This window comes from Plecotus auritus (assembly GCF_963455305.1).
Source record: "Plecotus auritus genome assembly, chromosome: 1".
Lineage (NCBI taxonomy): Eukaryota > Metazoa > Chordata > Mammalia > Chiroptera > Vespertilionidae > Plecotus > Plecotus auritus.
In genome coordinates this window covers 55,962,036-55,978,076 of record NC_137770.1, presented here as the reverse complement: position 1 = coordinate 55,978,076, position 16,041 = coordinate 55,962,036, and the positions used below count along the sequence as shown (strand labels likewise).

The 16,041-nt window shown below is 46.8% G+C and overlaps 1 protein-coding gene across 1 annotated transcript in view; it reads right to left on the bottom strand.

Moving 5' to 3' along the window:
* Positions 1-2,051: 2,051 nt before the first annotated feature.
* Positions 2,052-16,041, bottom strand: part of MYO1E (myosin IE) — a 200,838-nt gene continuing 186,848 nt past the window's right edge. Inside the window, exons 27-28 of the mRNA XM_080645678.1 lie at positions 8,528-8,697; positions 2,052-3,121 (exon numbers count right to left, since the gene is read on the bottom strand). Of these exons, the coding sequence (XP_080501804.1) occupies positions 3,045-3,121; positions 8,528-8,697 (247 nt within the window). The 3' untranslated portion in view covers positions 2,052-3,044. The remainder of the gene's footprint in view (positions 3,122-8,527; positions 8,698-16,041) is intronic.

Genomic DNA, 16,041 nt, shown 5'->3' with positions numbered 1-16,041 from the left:
TGTGCTAAAGTGTGTCAGGCCTGGAGCACAGCGTCTGGAGGCGCTCGAATGTGAGTGGCTATGATTTTAATGAGGTTGCTGGTCTGGGATGGACTCTAGTATTCAAAGGTATGTTAGATACAGCTCTTGCCTATCAAAGGAGTTACAGATTTATAGCTGTTGACTCATATTTGTGAGTTTTTCTTTCTAGGTTTTTGATTTTTGAGAGAAAGATATTAGATGCTTAAAGGTTGACAAATTAGACTGTCAAACTCCTTAATATTTGTTGAAGACAGAGATTAAAAGCGTGGGCCTTGGGGTCAGATCAGGGTTCAAATGACGGTACCTCTACTTCAGAGCTATGTGATCTTGGGCATAGTAGTGAACTGTGCTGAGCCTGCTCACTTGCAAAGTGGAGATTTTAAACTAGGACATCCCTTCCTTTCTGAAATCCTAGCGTAAAGTTTTATAAATCTTATACTGTAGTGTCAATAGGACCACCTTTCCTCATGTCATCACATTATGGCTTTATTTTCCTCTCAAATGGTCACAAAAGAGGAAGTGAAATACACTTTAAATGTTATGTTATTGCCCTGACTGGTTTGGCTCAGTGGATAAAGCGTCGGCCTGCGGACTCAAGGGTCCCAGGTTTGACTCCAGTCAAGAGCATGTACCTTGGTTGCAGGCACATACCCGGTAGGGAGTGTGCAGGATGCAGCTGATCTATGTTTCTCTCTCATCGATGTTTCTAACTCTCTATCCCTCTCCCTTCCTCTCTGTAAAATATTAATAAAATATATTTTTAAAAAATGTTATGTTATTGTTACTGAATAGGGTTTGCTCCCTGTTCTTGATAAAACACAGAATTCAGTGGTTTACTTTGTACCGAATTCAGATACATTTTGCTCTTTATATGTAACCCCTGATAATTTTCCCCCACAGGACTTGGGGATCCTGAAATGACAAAAAGGTGTGTGCTGGTCAAACCCTACTTTCCCAATAGCTTACGAATGACTGTGGCAAAATAATCCCAGGGTCACCTTGTGTACTGATAAACGCCTTTTTGCCCTAGATTTCAGCGAAAATGCTGAAATTGAATAAAGTGGGTCGTTGTTCTTGGGTTCATCAATTAAGGAGTCTTATGCTGTGAGTGTAGGGATTTCATGCTGTATTGTGCCAAAAAAAAAAGCTGCGACCATGTGCAATGTATTAGTTGCACCAACAGCTCCTGATACACGCCCAAGGACAAGGCCATTAAGTTCGTCAAAACAGTACAGGCCACAACCTTTAGGGACATTTCCGAAGCCAGTGTAGTCCATACCTCTGTGCTTCCCAAACTGCATGTGAAACTACAGTGTGAGCTGTGCCCTTCACAGCAAAGTGGTCAGGAACCCTTCTGAGCACAGAGGGACCCCCACCCCCACCCCCACCCTGATTTACACCTGTCGGTGCTGTCCCACGACCTCCACCAAAGCTCATGTAAGGAGCTAAGTAAGTCCTAAGGACTGAAGGAAAGTTTTCTGGGGAAAAAATAAATGGAAATTGTACTTAAAAAAAGAAAGAAAGAAAGAAGAATGACTGGCAACTGGGAGTGGAGGTAGAGAAGTGAGTCTCCCCTATAACCTTTTCCTTATTGTGCACATGCCATTTCCCCCAACTTTTCACTATTACTGCAGTAACACTGAAGGCGTTGGCTGGGCTGCCTTAGCAAAGTACATCAGCCTGGGTGGCTTAGCGATGGATTTGTGGTCTTCCCATTGTGGAGGCTGAAGTCTGAGACCAGGTGCTGGTCTTCTGAGGGAAGATCTGTTCCAGACCCCTCTCCTTGGCCTGTAGCTGACTGACTCCACATCGTCTGCCCTCTCTGTGTGTCAATCTGAGTCCAAATTTTCCTTTTATCAGGATGCCAGGTATATTGGATTAAGGTGCTTCCTAATTCTAACTTGATTACCTCTGTAAAGAACCTATTTCCAAATAAGGTCATATGCGAAGGTACTGGGAATTAGGACTTCAAAGTATCTTTTTGGGGGATATGGACACAATTTAACCCATAATAAATGTTGAGAAAGAACAAGGGGGTTCACTGATTCCTTTATTTATTAGGAGGTAAGGGGGAGCCACAGAGTGGGGCAGGGGAAAATTAGCTGTAGGGGAAGGGTTGGGAGGGGCTGCGGGGCGGAGCTAGAAAGCAGTAACACTGATTCTATAGTTGGAAGGAGTAGTGCACATCTGTAAGTACCTGGTGCGAATTTTGTAATAAAACCTACTTTATGAATAAGCACAGTGGAATACTACTTAGTACATTCATACATGTTTCTACCATCTCGAGATTTTTTATATATACAGTATATGATCTATTTTTATAAATGTACAGCTTGAAAAAAAGAGACCCTTCTAGTAATAGGTACAGCAATAAACACAAAACCAACATGGGCCAGCCACATTCCCACTGAAGACCCAGGAAAGCAAGGCCAACAGCCCAGCCCCCAGCCCCACTCAACCCCGCAGCCCGATGGTCCCAGCAAGTGTAAACCAGCGCCCCTCTGCTCCCATGGGCTCAGCAGGCCATGCGGGCCCTTGGCATTTGCACTGGAAGTGCCCACTCACGCCTGCAGAGAGGGGTCCTCCCTGAGGGGAGGGGGCAGAGGGAATGTGTATCAGGTAAGGAAAAGAGGGAGAAATGTGCTCTTCAACTAAAGGCACTTGTCAGTGGCCGCCCACAGCCATTCCCTGGCCCTGGTGAGCCAGCGGGGTGCTGTTCTGATAGAGCCAACAAGGTCTGAGTGGACCCCGCCTGTCCTCTCACCAGGTTTAAATAGAATAAATAAATCTTAGTAGGTGGTTGTTTTGCCCTCCTGGGTTCCCATGAATAGGCTATCTTGTAGGATCATTTATGGAGTGACGACCCTCTCTCCGACCCAGCCTTTCAACGTCCTGGGGAAGGTGCCAGAATAACTCCAGGCCTTGGAGAAGCATTACTCATTATAGATCAGAAGGAGAGCCCCAAATGTCCCCTCCCCGTCTGTGCCTGGAGCTCCTTCGCCCTGTGCCAGTCTCTGTGCAACTCAGATCTTGGTCACGTAGTTGTTGGGGAACAGGCCCTGCTTGCCTCGGAGCCGGCCCGTCCACCAGCCAGAAGGATCTGTAGGAAGACAAATGGCAGAAGTGAAGAGGGGTAGGCTGTTCTACTCTGGCCAAGTGCCCCCTCCCATGGTGCAGCCCAGGGCAAGTGTGACTTGTCTCCAGCCACATTCTTTTTCCTTCTTTATTTTCTTTAATGTTTTTCTTTTCTTTTTTTCCATCACCATGAATCCCCTCTATGCCCTCTTCCACTTCCACCCATCCCTTTAACCTGTCCCTTAGAGCAGACACACAGATGGGCCACTCAGGGCCCTCTTCAGGGAAGGACCTGCTGCCCAGATGTGAGGTTCTGGTGACAGTGTCCAGCTGTTGGCCCTTTAGGACTGAGATGAGGCCATGGCTCTTCTTTGGGGCAGCTGGGGCCCATTGGAGCCAGGGCCTAGGCATTCGGTCTCTGCAATAAGCAGTCTAACTCTGGAGTAGCTGTGGGGCTGGCAGAGATTGGCTGTGTGCTGGTCTGATGGCCCCAGTCCTGCTTCCTCCCCCTTCACTTCCAACCCTTACCTCCCACCACCCACCTTAACCCCAGGCTCTTCACTAGTAATAGGTATTTGGTATATATTCTTCCCGACCTTTTTCTGTGATTATAAGTACACTAGTAGTCCTGCGCACCAATCCGTGCACAGTAGCTCTCTGTGGGGCCTGGCTGTTCCGTGCCCGCTGCCCAGAGGCTCTCTGCAGCTGGGTGCTGAATGCATTTCGCCAGGCTGCTCACTCTGCCCGCTCTCAGTGGCCTCCCCCCTCTGGGACTGGGGGACTCCAGCGGGGCTGAGAGGACTGGGCGCTGCCATCTTTGTGACAGAGTGATGGTTAATTTGCATATTACCCTTTTATTTATTAGGATATTCATTTTAAACAGAAATGAGCCATTCTGTATCTTACTACTCTGCATCTTGCTTTTCTTTTTTTTCCTTTCTTTATTGATTAAGATATTACATATGTGTCCTTATCTCCCATTGCCCTCCCCCCCACCTTCATGTCCTCACCCCCCTGGTGTCTGTGTCCATTGGTTATGCTTATATGTATGCGTACAAGTCCTTTGGTTGACTTCTCCCAAATATATGTATTTTTTTATTGCTTTTAAGAGGAAGGGAGAGGGAAGCTTTTCTTTTTTCTTTTTTGTTAATCCTCACCCAAGGATATTTTTCCATTGATTTTTAGGGAGTAGAAGGGGAGAGACACACAGAGAGAAACATCGATGGGAGAGAGACACACTGATTGGCTGCCTCCCCCACGTGCCCTGCAACTGAGGTACCTGCCCTTGACCAGAATCAAACCTGAGACCCTTCAGTCCACAGGCTGATGCTCTATCCATTAAGCCAAACCAGCTAGGGGTGCATCTTTCTTTTCAATACTTCAGAGATATAACCTTTCCATGTCTGAATCTCATTTTTTAACGAGATGGACAAAATTTATGTAGTCAAGTCCGTATTGATGGACATGTGTTGCCAATTTTTTACTATTATTGCAATAAACATCCATACATATATTTTTATGCCTATGTACAAATGGTTCTATACAAGAGATTCCTGGGTCAAAGAATATGGACCTTCTATTATCCTTTGTAAGAAAAATGTTACTTTTTGTAATAGGTAAAACTTTCATACATACTTTCAAAAGTACAAAAGGATGAACAGTGGGAGGGTCCACCCAGATCCCTTATTTGAGGGTGAGCAATGTTACCTATTTCTTATACTTTCTTCCAGAGATATTTCATGTACATGAAGACAAGTATTTATAAAAATGACCCCCTTTTCTACACAAATGATAGCATACTATGCATAAGACTTGTTCTGCACTTTTTAAAACCTTAATAATATATGCTAATGATCATATCGTATCTGTATATAAAGAGTTTCTATAGTCTCACCTATAGCTGCATGGACACCTCTGTTCCTATCATTTCCCTATTTTCCTATCAGTTGTCAGTCTATATCTTGTTGACTATGAGTTCTTGATATATTTCTGAATTTGTCATTTGAGTTGCAAATATCCTTCCTCCAATTTTTTATTATATTTTACTATATTAACTTTTTATGATATTTTAATACTTAAGTAGTTGAATCAAATAATCTATTATTTTACGGCTTCTTGGTTTTCTATAACATTTCCAAATCCTTTCTCACATTGATGATATTAAAGAAAAATCTCCTATACTTACTTATAGGACTTTTATGTTTATTTGACACATTTAAATATTTATTTACTTGAGATTTATCTTGGTTGAAGAGGTTAAATATAAATCCATGACATGGAGATTTAAAAATGGTGACAAATATTATTAAGTTTCCTCCCAAAAGTCTATTTCAGCAAGAAATAGTGGAAAAAGGTTACCTATTTCTCTCACTAACCACAGATATTGGAGTCTACACTTTATTTTGCAATGACAAAATCCAGAATATTCTGAAAATTAAAAGTTTTCTGCAGCTCATTTAATGGCAAAACTTGACCTGAATTGACATAAATTTGTGATGTCTCTTCCCACAGAGTATGAATGCTCATGTTATTTAATAGCAGAAACAATGACACTGATCTAGGGTGCTGGCCTGGGACTCTCAAGAGGAGATATATATATATATATATATATATATATATATATACACACACACATACATACATACATATATATATATATATATGTATATATGTATATATATATATATATACACACCATTATTAACTTCCTGAAAGCTCCCATCTCTGATTTCTGAAGCTCTAAGGATTTGGTTAAGGCCGTGGTCAGCAAACTGCAGCTCGCGAGCCATATGCGGCTCTTTGGGCCCTTGAGTGTGGGTCTTCCACAAAATACCACGGCCTGGGCGAGTCTATTTTGAAGAAGTGGCGTTAGAAGAAGTTTAAGTTTAAAAAATTTGGCTCTCAAAAGAAATTTCAATCGTACTGTTGATATTTGGCTCTGTTGACTAATGAGTTTGCCGACCACTGGGTTAAGGGAATGTGGACTGTGTTCCCATTTTAATCTTTGCCGGCGTTGCAGGTGAAATGTTTTGCGTTGCATTTCATTGATGACTTGGGAGGCTCTGCTGCTCATTGCCTCACTAGCCCTTGTCCACTGTTGGACTCAATTGTGGAGGAGCTATTTATATGTGTAAAACGTTTTTTCCTAGTCTGTTTCTATAATTTAACTTTCCCCTGGTGCTATTCCCCATACAGAAGGTTTTAACTTAGTCTTTTTATGAGGTTAAATCCTTTATGGTTTCGGGGCTTGATGTCTTCCATAGGAAGGCTTTTTCCACCCAAAGACTAATATAATATTCTAGGTTTCCTTCTAACACTTTTATAATTTAGTTACATATGTTTAGATGTTTAATTCACCTGATTTTTTTCTGTGTATGAGGTAGATATCTACTTTTATTTTCAAAATAGAAAGGAATTGTCTATCCTTTCTCCTGACTTCAAAGCCACATTATCATACAATAAATACATATATACACAGGGGTCTTTTTCTGGTTTCTATTCTACCCCATTTATCTACATGTCTATTCCTGCACTCACACCACACTGTAAATTATAGTGAAAACTTATGGCATGTTTTGATAACTTCTAAAACTCTACATTTTCTGTAAATATAAATATGCAGTTGTTTTAAATATAACCAATACATGTTATTTCTAGAAAAATTTGAAAGTATTGAGAAAAGAAAAAGTAATATTCATTTAAAATTCAATACTTTAGGAGACATTTTCTATAACACATATATGATATAGATTCACACACACATATAGCCATATACATTTTATATTTTTACAAAAATGAGACTATAATCCACAGTCGATAACTTAACTTTTTTTTCCCATGACCATTTTTCTATTTCAATACTGTTTTTGTATCATTATCTTTAGTAAAAATAATTTGGCATCAAAGTTCACTGAATGGATACAGCAAAGCTCTCTTTGATCAACTGCTTTATTGGACATTAGGTTATTTCCAGAATTTTTGCTGAACAAAGCTGATAATAAAAATCCTGTTTGTGTTTACTAGACTTTATTTCAACACTTATTTTCACTTGGACACTTTTGAAGGATACTAAATGGCTTAAACTATTAAAACCTGTGGAAAACGAGATGATTAAAAAAGATTAAAAACAAAACAAAACACCAAAAAGCCCAGGGACCAATTAGAAGGAGTTTGGTCCAGGGACTAGAATCCTCCTGAGGGAGCCCATGCAGTGAAGGAGCCTGTTAAAGACACGATTCCTGGCCACCTCTTCCTGAAAGCGGAACGTGCCGAGGACCACTGTTCACTCCAAAGCCTTGCTCGGCTCCAAAGCCTTGGGTGGCTCTACAGTGTCTTCCCCGAGCCTGACACTCAGGGCCTTCGATGACCAGGCCATCCCCAGTGTCATCTCGTCTCCCAGGTCATCTCCTTGGGGATTCTGCACCAAGGTCAGGCATCAGCTATCTTTTCTAAAAACCTGCTCTTTCTAGCCTCTGCTTCTCTCTGTCCGTCTCCCCAGCCCTCCCCACAAATGCTAGTTCCTTCATGGCGTGTCTTCTGTCACCCTAAACCAGAAGTTATCTTTGTTTTTTATGCTTCCATAGGCACTCACGTTTGATTTTATGTATATTATATTCTGACTTATCTTCTCTACCAAACTAATAAAACATTCAGCCACTTTTAAAATGGATGTTACAGGCTGCCTCCCTGGTTTCCATTCCATCACCTTCATTAGGGGGAACCATGAAGTTTGTGGGGGAGAGACCTAGCTCCTGTTTCTAGTGCAGTCCCTGCATGTCTAACCCACTCCGGTAAGCCTTTGTCTGGCTTTGGAGATTGGATCAGGGATGAGCACATGACCAATTTGGTCCAATCCCAGTGAAACCGAGCACTGTGTCCAATGGCCAAGAGAAGACGTCTTGGAGACAGAGCAGCTTTCAGATCTGGTTTGGCCTGTTGGCCTGGCACTGAGGCAGCCATTCTGCTCCCAGGAGGAAAACCAGTCTGAGAAGGGAAGGGAGCAGCTGAAAGAAGATCTGAAAGAAGCATTAAAAAATGAATCTGGCCCGGCTGGCGTGGCTCAGTGTTTGAGCACCGGCCTATGAACCAGGAAGTCACGGTTCAATCCCCAGTAGGGGCAAATGCTCAGGTTTCGGGCTTGATCTCCAATGTGGCGTGTGCAGGAGGCAGCCAATCAATGATTCTATCTCATCACTGATGTTTTTATCTTTCCCTCTTTATTTTATATTCTCTCCTCCTTCCTCTCTGAAATAAAAATTAAAAAATAGAATCTGGAGTCTTGATCAAACTGAGGCTGGAATATGGTTTACCTCTGCAAGTTCCAGTTAGAGGGGCCTACAAGTTCCCTTCAGGTTTAAACTAGTTTTTATAGCAGTGTAACTGCATGCTCTCTGGGAGGCTGTTCCAGCCAGCCAGCCATGCACTTACTTACCTTCTTTGATAATGTCGATAATGTCATTGGCATTGAAGCTGAGTTCATCTGTGTCCTGAGCGTCGTAGGCATACAGAGCCTTGCACTGTGGCACCTGAGGTTTGGGCTTGGGCTGGGGCTTGGGTCTGCCCCCTGCTGGGTTGGGCCTGCTGGTCGTCTGTCTCCGGACCCTGTGGAGAGAGTGGAGGCAGGTGAGAGATGGTACCCGACAGGGGGAAGCAGCAGCTTCGTGTAGTGGTCTAGACCAGCGGTCACCAACCGGTGGTCCATGAAGTCCGAAAGGTTGGCGACCGCTGGTCTAGGCCATGGGCCAGCACTGGCCTGTTCAAGTTCCAATCCAGCTCCATCCTTAGAAGGATGTCACTCCCTAAACTTTTTCTGATAATGAAACAGCCTTCCTGACAAGGTCATTGTAAAAGCCCATAGATAGCTCTCAATAAACATTAGCTGCTGTTACTGCGTCCCCAGCATATTGTGGAAAAGATATATTCATATATATGATAATGAAACAGTCGCGAATCTACCCCCTCCCCAACTTTGGACACAGAGTTTTTGCGGGTGCCATAGAAGCCTCTCCTCAGCTGCCATCCCTCCCAGAACGCCCCCCCCACCCCGCACTTTGTATTAATAATTCTGGTTTCCTTGTAGTTTTACAGCACACGTCTCCCTAAACAACCCACGCAGTGTGTTTGTTTTAACTGTACGAAGGAATCCCATTCTACTACCCCTCGCTCCATTTCTGAGATGTAGCCCGTTGATGTACGGAATTTTAGTTCATTCATTCTCACTGCTCTATACCACTCCACTCCGTGCACATGTCCCAATTTCCTGACCCACTCACACGGATGATTCCAGCTTTATCATAGAAATGCTGCTGTACATGTGCTTGTGCAAGAGCTCACCCAGAGCCGCCTCTCACCTTAGCACTGCTGACATTTTGGGCCACTTTGCTTTGCTGTGGGGCTGTCCTCTGCACTGTGGGGTGTTTAGCAACATCCCTGGCCTTTCCCCTCTGGTTGCCAGTGGCACCTCCTCCCCTTGGTCAAGATCATCAAAAATATTGCCAGTACCAGGACCCTAATCCAGCTTTCAGTGTACGCTTCCAACACACCGCTGCCTCCTGTCACCATTCACACACTGTCTCAGGCATATAACTATCGCTTCTTCCTGTTAAGGGAGATCTTTAAACTTATACCTGAAACAACTATTTATTAAGTATGTTCATGAAAGCATTTAGAGAGAAAGGAAAAGGAAATAGAAATATAGACCCTCCCCCCTGCCCCTTTGCTTAAGGAAAAACCAAAGGGAAGTTAAGCTTATGATTTCCTCTAAGAGGGTTGGGCTGAACTCAACATAGCAGGGCTGGGGCTGTTCTGTCCTGTCTGGCCGGGACTGTGAGCACCTGCTCACACCTGGGGGAGGGAGGAGGAAAGGAGGGTCTCTCCTGGGGCCTGAGTTCTGGAAGGAAAAAGCACACCCGGTTCGGAGCTGTGCTCTCAGGAGGTCAGAGCCCCAGTGTCCTCACTGAGGTCCTGTGATGCCAGGTGCTCACTGGGTGCCATGAGTAAGTTGGATCATGAGGAGGTGGCATAGGGGGAGGGGCACTGGATGTCAGCAGGGTGCTAGGGCTGCTCCCAGCAGGGGTGGGGTTCCTTGGGTGCTGCCTGGGGCTCCCTTCCTTTGTGGGAGGGAGCAACCCCAAGGTTACATAGGCTTCATTCAGCCTCCTCAGGTCAACCATGTCCCCACCTCCCACCCCAGCAAGCACTTCTATCACAGAGGAAAGGCGCCTTGGAGATCATCAGCATACACCATTTCCTCCCTGGTCCCCTTGAAATCCCCAGTCCCTGCTGGCTTCCCCAAGAGCTGGCCGGCACACAGGCCTTTAATTAAGAGACCTGTATATTAGGGATGTCAGCATTTGGTTAATAAGAGCCACTAGCCTGCATACCAGCAGTCAGCTGATTTCCCAGCAACAGGGAGTGGGGTGGAGGGCGGGGTGTCAGAACACCCTGCGAGGGAGGAGAGCTCCAGCCTGTAGTTCCAGGGAGCAGGGTGGGGAGGAACGAGCACACACACACACACACACACACACACACACACACACACTCCCCAGAGGCCCTTAGATAAGGGAAACCTACCATCAGGGCAGGTTGATGAGGTGTCTGGAGCCAAGAGTGTTGGGACTTAGGTGTGGTCCCCGGACAGGGGGCCTCTCAGTGGAGCTGGGTGACCCTGGGAGGTAGGACTATCCTTGCAACCATCTGGGCAGTCACCCCTCCCTGGCTCCGCTGCCCATCCGCCTCCAGCTTTGACTAAGCCCTCAGTTCCTCCTCCTTCATTTCTCCCCTGCCAGATGCTTCCTTCCTGAGCCCCCCGAATATCGCCCCAGCTCAGCGTTTATTAGTTCACCTCATCCCCTACTAAAAATCCTCCTAACAGCTTCTCTCTGCTCTTGATGTGGTAGGCAGTTAGACAGACATGAGCAGAGCAAGGGCGATGGGCCAGGTACAGAAGGTCACCAGGGTGGAAAGCCCCAGGTGCCTAGCAATGGACAATCAATTGTGGGGTGGGACCTCGCCCCCAGGGTCAGGAGGTTTGGACCCTTTGACCCTTCCTCCCTAGAGATAACATCTACGCCTCAGTTGTATTTCAGCTCCAGGCCCAGATAAGCAATAAAACCAGATTAGGCTGCTGTCAGGACCAGCTGCATTGAATAATGACCCCCTGCCCTGGTGCCTCCAATCAATCAGTGGAGAACACAACCCTGAATGGACACACCTGGAAAGCTATGAGATTCTATTGAGACCTTCCCCTGGGATCTCCCCTAAAACCGAGGTCCTTAAAACCCGTAGGATGGAGGACTCAGTGCCTTCTCCCTCCAGGGAGTATGCCTGTGCCTTCCCCCTCTCTCCTCCCTTCCTGGACCCAGGCACATTACCATTAGCTTCCTCACACCCAAGCTCCAAGGGCCCTTCCTTTACCACTATAACTTGTTTCCTAAGCCCATTTCTTCTAGGAATTACATTTTCTACCTCTGTGATTTACTCAATACATGTTCTCTTACAGTTTGGGTCTGGACTCTGAATTCTTTCCTAGCCAGAACCCAAGTACCGAGGTTGCTGAACCCAGGTTTGGTCTGACCCCGCTGGTTAGACAACTGGTGCCATTCCCATCGCTTACAACACTGGGAAATGGACCGAAAAGGTCCCTGCCAGGTGTGGCCCCTGCACTCACGTCCTGCCACAGGGCACACCGGTGCCTCCCCACCTTTTGTCATGGAAGCCCTGAGCCCTGGCAGGGGTTAGAAGCCCCGTCCACATATTCCCAGCTCACGTCACACTTGCTGGTGAAAGACAATGCTCTCTTCCGAAGACCAGGAGCATAACAGGGCATCAGCTCACACCATGTCTGCCCAGCATGCACTGGAAACTCCAGCCAGAGCAATTGGTCAAGAAGAATAAAAGGCACTCAGATTAGAAAAGCGAAAATACCACTATTTGCACATGCGATGATTTGCACGTAGAAAATCCTAAGGAATACACTAAAATAAATAAATAAACAAACAGAATTTAACAAAAGAAGGATGATTTTCTTTATGTGAAATGTCCAGGAAAGGCTAATTTATATGGACAAAAAGTAGATTAGTGTGGTTGTCTAGGGCTGGGGCTGGAGGCTGGAGGAATGATGGCTAATGGCAGAAAACTTTGTTTTTGGGGATGATGAAAATGTTCTAAAAGTAGATTATGATGACAGTTGCACAACTCTGTGACTATACAAAAAACTGTTGAATTGTACTTTAAAACAGTTGATCTTTTTTTATCCCCAAAAAAGCTGGTTAAAAAACACACACAGAGTAAATTGCATGAGCCCCTTGGGGCATTGCAGTGCACTGCTGATGCCCAGAGTGAGCTGAGCCAGATGTAGGCAAGCAGCCGCTGGCATCCCAGGAATCGGGCAGAGTGGAGGAGGGGCTGGAGGTGTGAACACAGCCACTGCATGGTCTTTGATCCCAAGGCACCAGAGGCCACTTCCTCAGAAAAATCAAAGTAAAACCTCAGGGATTACTGGGGAATTTGGGTTCCTGTGTAGACCCCGGGCAAGTTGTTTGTCCCAGGCCCTGGACAACTCTACCATCTTGGCAATGTAAACTGGCCACTCCTCAGCTGGCCGATGGGGCTCCCAGCACTCCGCAGTTGGGAGGGGGAGTCTGGGTGGCTCCGAGATGGGTGCGGTTGCAGGGAAGAGAGTGTTCTGTTCGATGTGGATGTGGAGAACAGCTCTGCTTTCTGCACTGGGAAAAGAAGGCATCCCTGAGGTCACCATGCTGAGCTCTTTCCTGTTGAAATGTCCTTTGTGCCCAGGAGGGGGCGCCATTGCTGTTGCAAGGCAGCGTCTTCACAAAGAGAGCGGGATACGCAAAGCCCTCCTCCTCACCAGTACTCTCCCAGCACTGACACATCTGGGCACATCTCCACTCTTCTTGCAAGTGTCAGCAGATGGTGTGCCATCTGGGAACCCCTGCCTGTAGCTGCGTGAGATGCAGATAAACTTGCCGGGCTCTGCCTGCTCTGGGCGAGGCACCGTGCTAGGCATTTTCAGACGTTGCTTCATCTAACCTCACAACACTCCTGGGTTTCCTGCTGGTCTCATCACCGCTGACTTGACTGACGAGACGGCAGAGGCACAAGGCTCCCACAGCTCTAGCCACACGACCTTTCTGGTCCCTCCGTCTGGCCATGTCCCCCTGGCTGCCTCCACCCTCTGCCCGGTGCTGCTGATGCCTGCTCAGCCTTCCAAGCTCATTTCAAGCCCCTGCCACATGCTCTGGCACCCAACCTGCTCAGAGTAGGGGACTAACAGGGTGAGACAGAGGCTTGTGTTACTATTAGGATAGGAGGCTCCCTGGGGAGGGGCCTGGCCTGTTGGTGCTCACCCGGCCCAGGAACGCCATGTGGCCCCAGCCCGCATGTTCTGACAGAGTGACAGGGGGCGCAGAAGGGACACTGGCTTAGAGTCGGTGCCCCGGGTGGGCGGCCCGGCTCTGCCACTGGCTGGCACATAAGGTGGGTGCGCCACTTCACCTCTTCAGGCGTCTTCACCTGTTATTAAGGGGGATCCAGACCAGGGCCCAGGTCCTTTCTCTAATTCTGACAGAGCCTCACAGAGCTCTCCCAACAACATTCCTACTGTCAGCTGTGGCCGGAACACAGGACGTCTGTGCCCAGCAGGTGGTCACTGTCTCTGGTCCACTGCACGGCAGACTTGGAAACCACCACAGAAAACAGTCAGCAAGAACAGCCATTTTCCAGGCTCCTCTCCACCGGCTCAGCCTTAAACAGACCATCTCCTTTGCATCACTAGGGGGCGATCCTGTGTAATCAATAATGAGGAGAGAAGGACTTTTTGTGAGCTGCCAGCGCTGAGTAATGAAGTCTTAGGAGCCTGGAGCCCTCCACTGGCAGCCAGGAGCCGACTGGCCAACGCAGGGAAGAAGTGATTCAGACTTTCTTCCACAGCAAACACGGCCTGGTGCCCGGGAGCTGGAACCTGCCCCGTCCAGCCTGCGGGGGCAGGCGGTCACGCTGTCAGGATTTTTGTGGGTCAGTTGTGAAACAGTCATTATTAAAGATGAAATCGAACACAGTTATGATCGAATAAGTTATAATAAAGCAAAGGCAATAAATACTCGTAGCAACCCTTCCTAATTCTTTTCCTACATCTTCTATCTATGCTCTGAAGTTATTGCCTGCTGCTTATGCATGATGGCAACCCTATGCACCGACAGTGGTGTGCGCCTGGGCTCTCTCCCCACCTCCGAGACCAATGGTGGTCATGCTGGCAGCCTGACATTGGCCACGGCGAGCGTAGAACGGGCTAGCTCCAGACAGCCAGCTGCTCACCAGCACCCCTGTCCCCACGCCACCCTCGTGATAACTCACACTCACTCGTCCAAAAGCGATAGAAAGTGACAAAGCCTGGATTTGTTTAGCAATGGATGTGCAGGGTTTAGATAATTTTGTTATGTCTGGAACTTTATGAGATTTGCATTCCTAATAAACCTGACATGACTGAAAACTGTGTTATTGGGATCATGAGGGTTGGAGCAAGAATTTCAGACAGATAACAAAATTATTTTTCCCGTTGCCATTTCAATAATGACGGTTCACTTTCTACACATAATAGTTTATAGTTATAAAACTCCACATCACTGAGCAAACCCCACGTTTCACTGTATGTAACTGGCACAATGCAATTTAGTGTTCCTATCACTCCCCGACCCATGTTTCAGGCTAATTTGTACACACTTACCACTTTACTGTGTCTGTTTCCCAGTAAGAAAACAAACACAGGAAGGAGCTGGCCGACAGCCACTTGCTTGTACAGCAGGTGTTTTTTCTGAGTCGGGCATTGGACCTCTAATGCAACCACATTATAACCAACATGGCAGTCACCTGAGCGCTCGAGCACGTTACATCGGTCTGCTCAGTGAGGACCTGCGCTGCTGGAGAAGCCCTGTGGCAGGGACGGGGAGGCCCGAGGGTGCCTTTGCCCTGAAACATCAGGATGCCAACTGACATTTGAACCCCTGTGCACAGCTGCCCAGCCTCACAAGATGCCAAAGGCCCGCAGGAAACAAAACCCCTAATAACATCAGGGACAACAAAGCTCTCTAAAGCGAGGGTTCATGCACTCTCTCGTGGGAATGCCGGTTACTTTCCCGGGGATGTGAGTTCTTACAGTGATTGGAGCAAAGATTGGGGAAGAGTCGAGCGGGAGGAGTTTTGGGCTTTATTGACATTGTCCAAATGCAGCGGTGTCTGTTGCAATATTACCTCAGCACCCCCTGTTCTGCTGTTGCTCTGAGCCTACAGAGTGGCATAGCTATTGTGTGTGTGTGTGTGTGTGGGCGGAGGGTGGTGATGAAGGGGTCTCCCTGACTGGTCCCTTGTCTTGCTTCCCTAGGCTGCGTATTCCCCATTAAAGCCAGCAATGCTGAAAGCTTAGACCCTCCCAGAGGCCCTCTGTGCAGGCCAGAGATTAAAGTTCTTGCGAGAAAAGCCAGTGGCCAGGGGACACCCAGTTTTCAATCCTGGTAGGACATGACTATTTCCCTAAGAGAGCAAAGCACATGAGTAACAGTCATAAAACCAATACAATTAAATGTTCAAGCTGCATAGTGCTTTACCATTTACAAAGCCCTTATTCATCTCCAAGAAACCCTGAGGAGAAGCTTTTCAAATTATATTCTTACTAGAGACCCAGTGCATGAAATCGTGCACAGGTAGGGTCCCTAGTGGCTGCTTGCTGCTGGCAGGGGCCTTCTTTTGTTCCGCACCACCCCCTGGTAGGTCGAACTCCCGAGGGGACACTTTGCGTATTAGGCTTTTATGTATGTAGATTATCCCTCTTATGCAGGTGAGGTCACCAAGTTGTAGAAAGAGCAAGTGATAGACGAGAGGCAGCGCAGCAGGTTATTGGCAAAACGATCCATGTGCCCAGCATGTGGCACA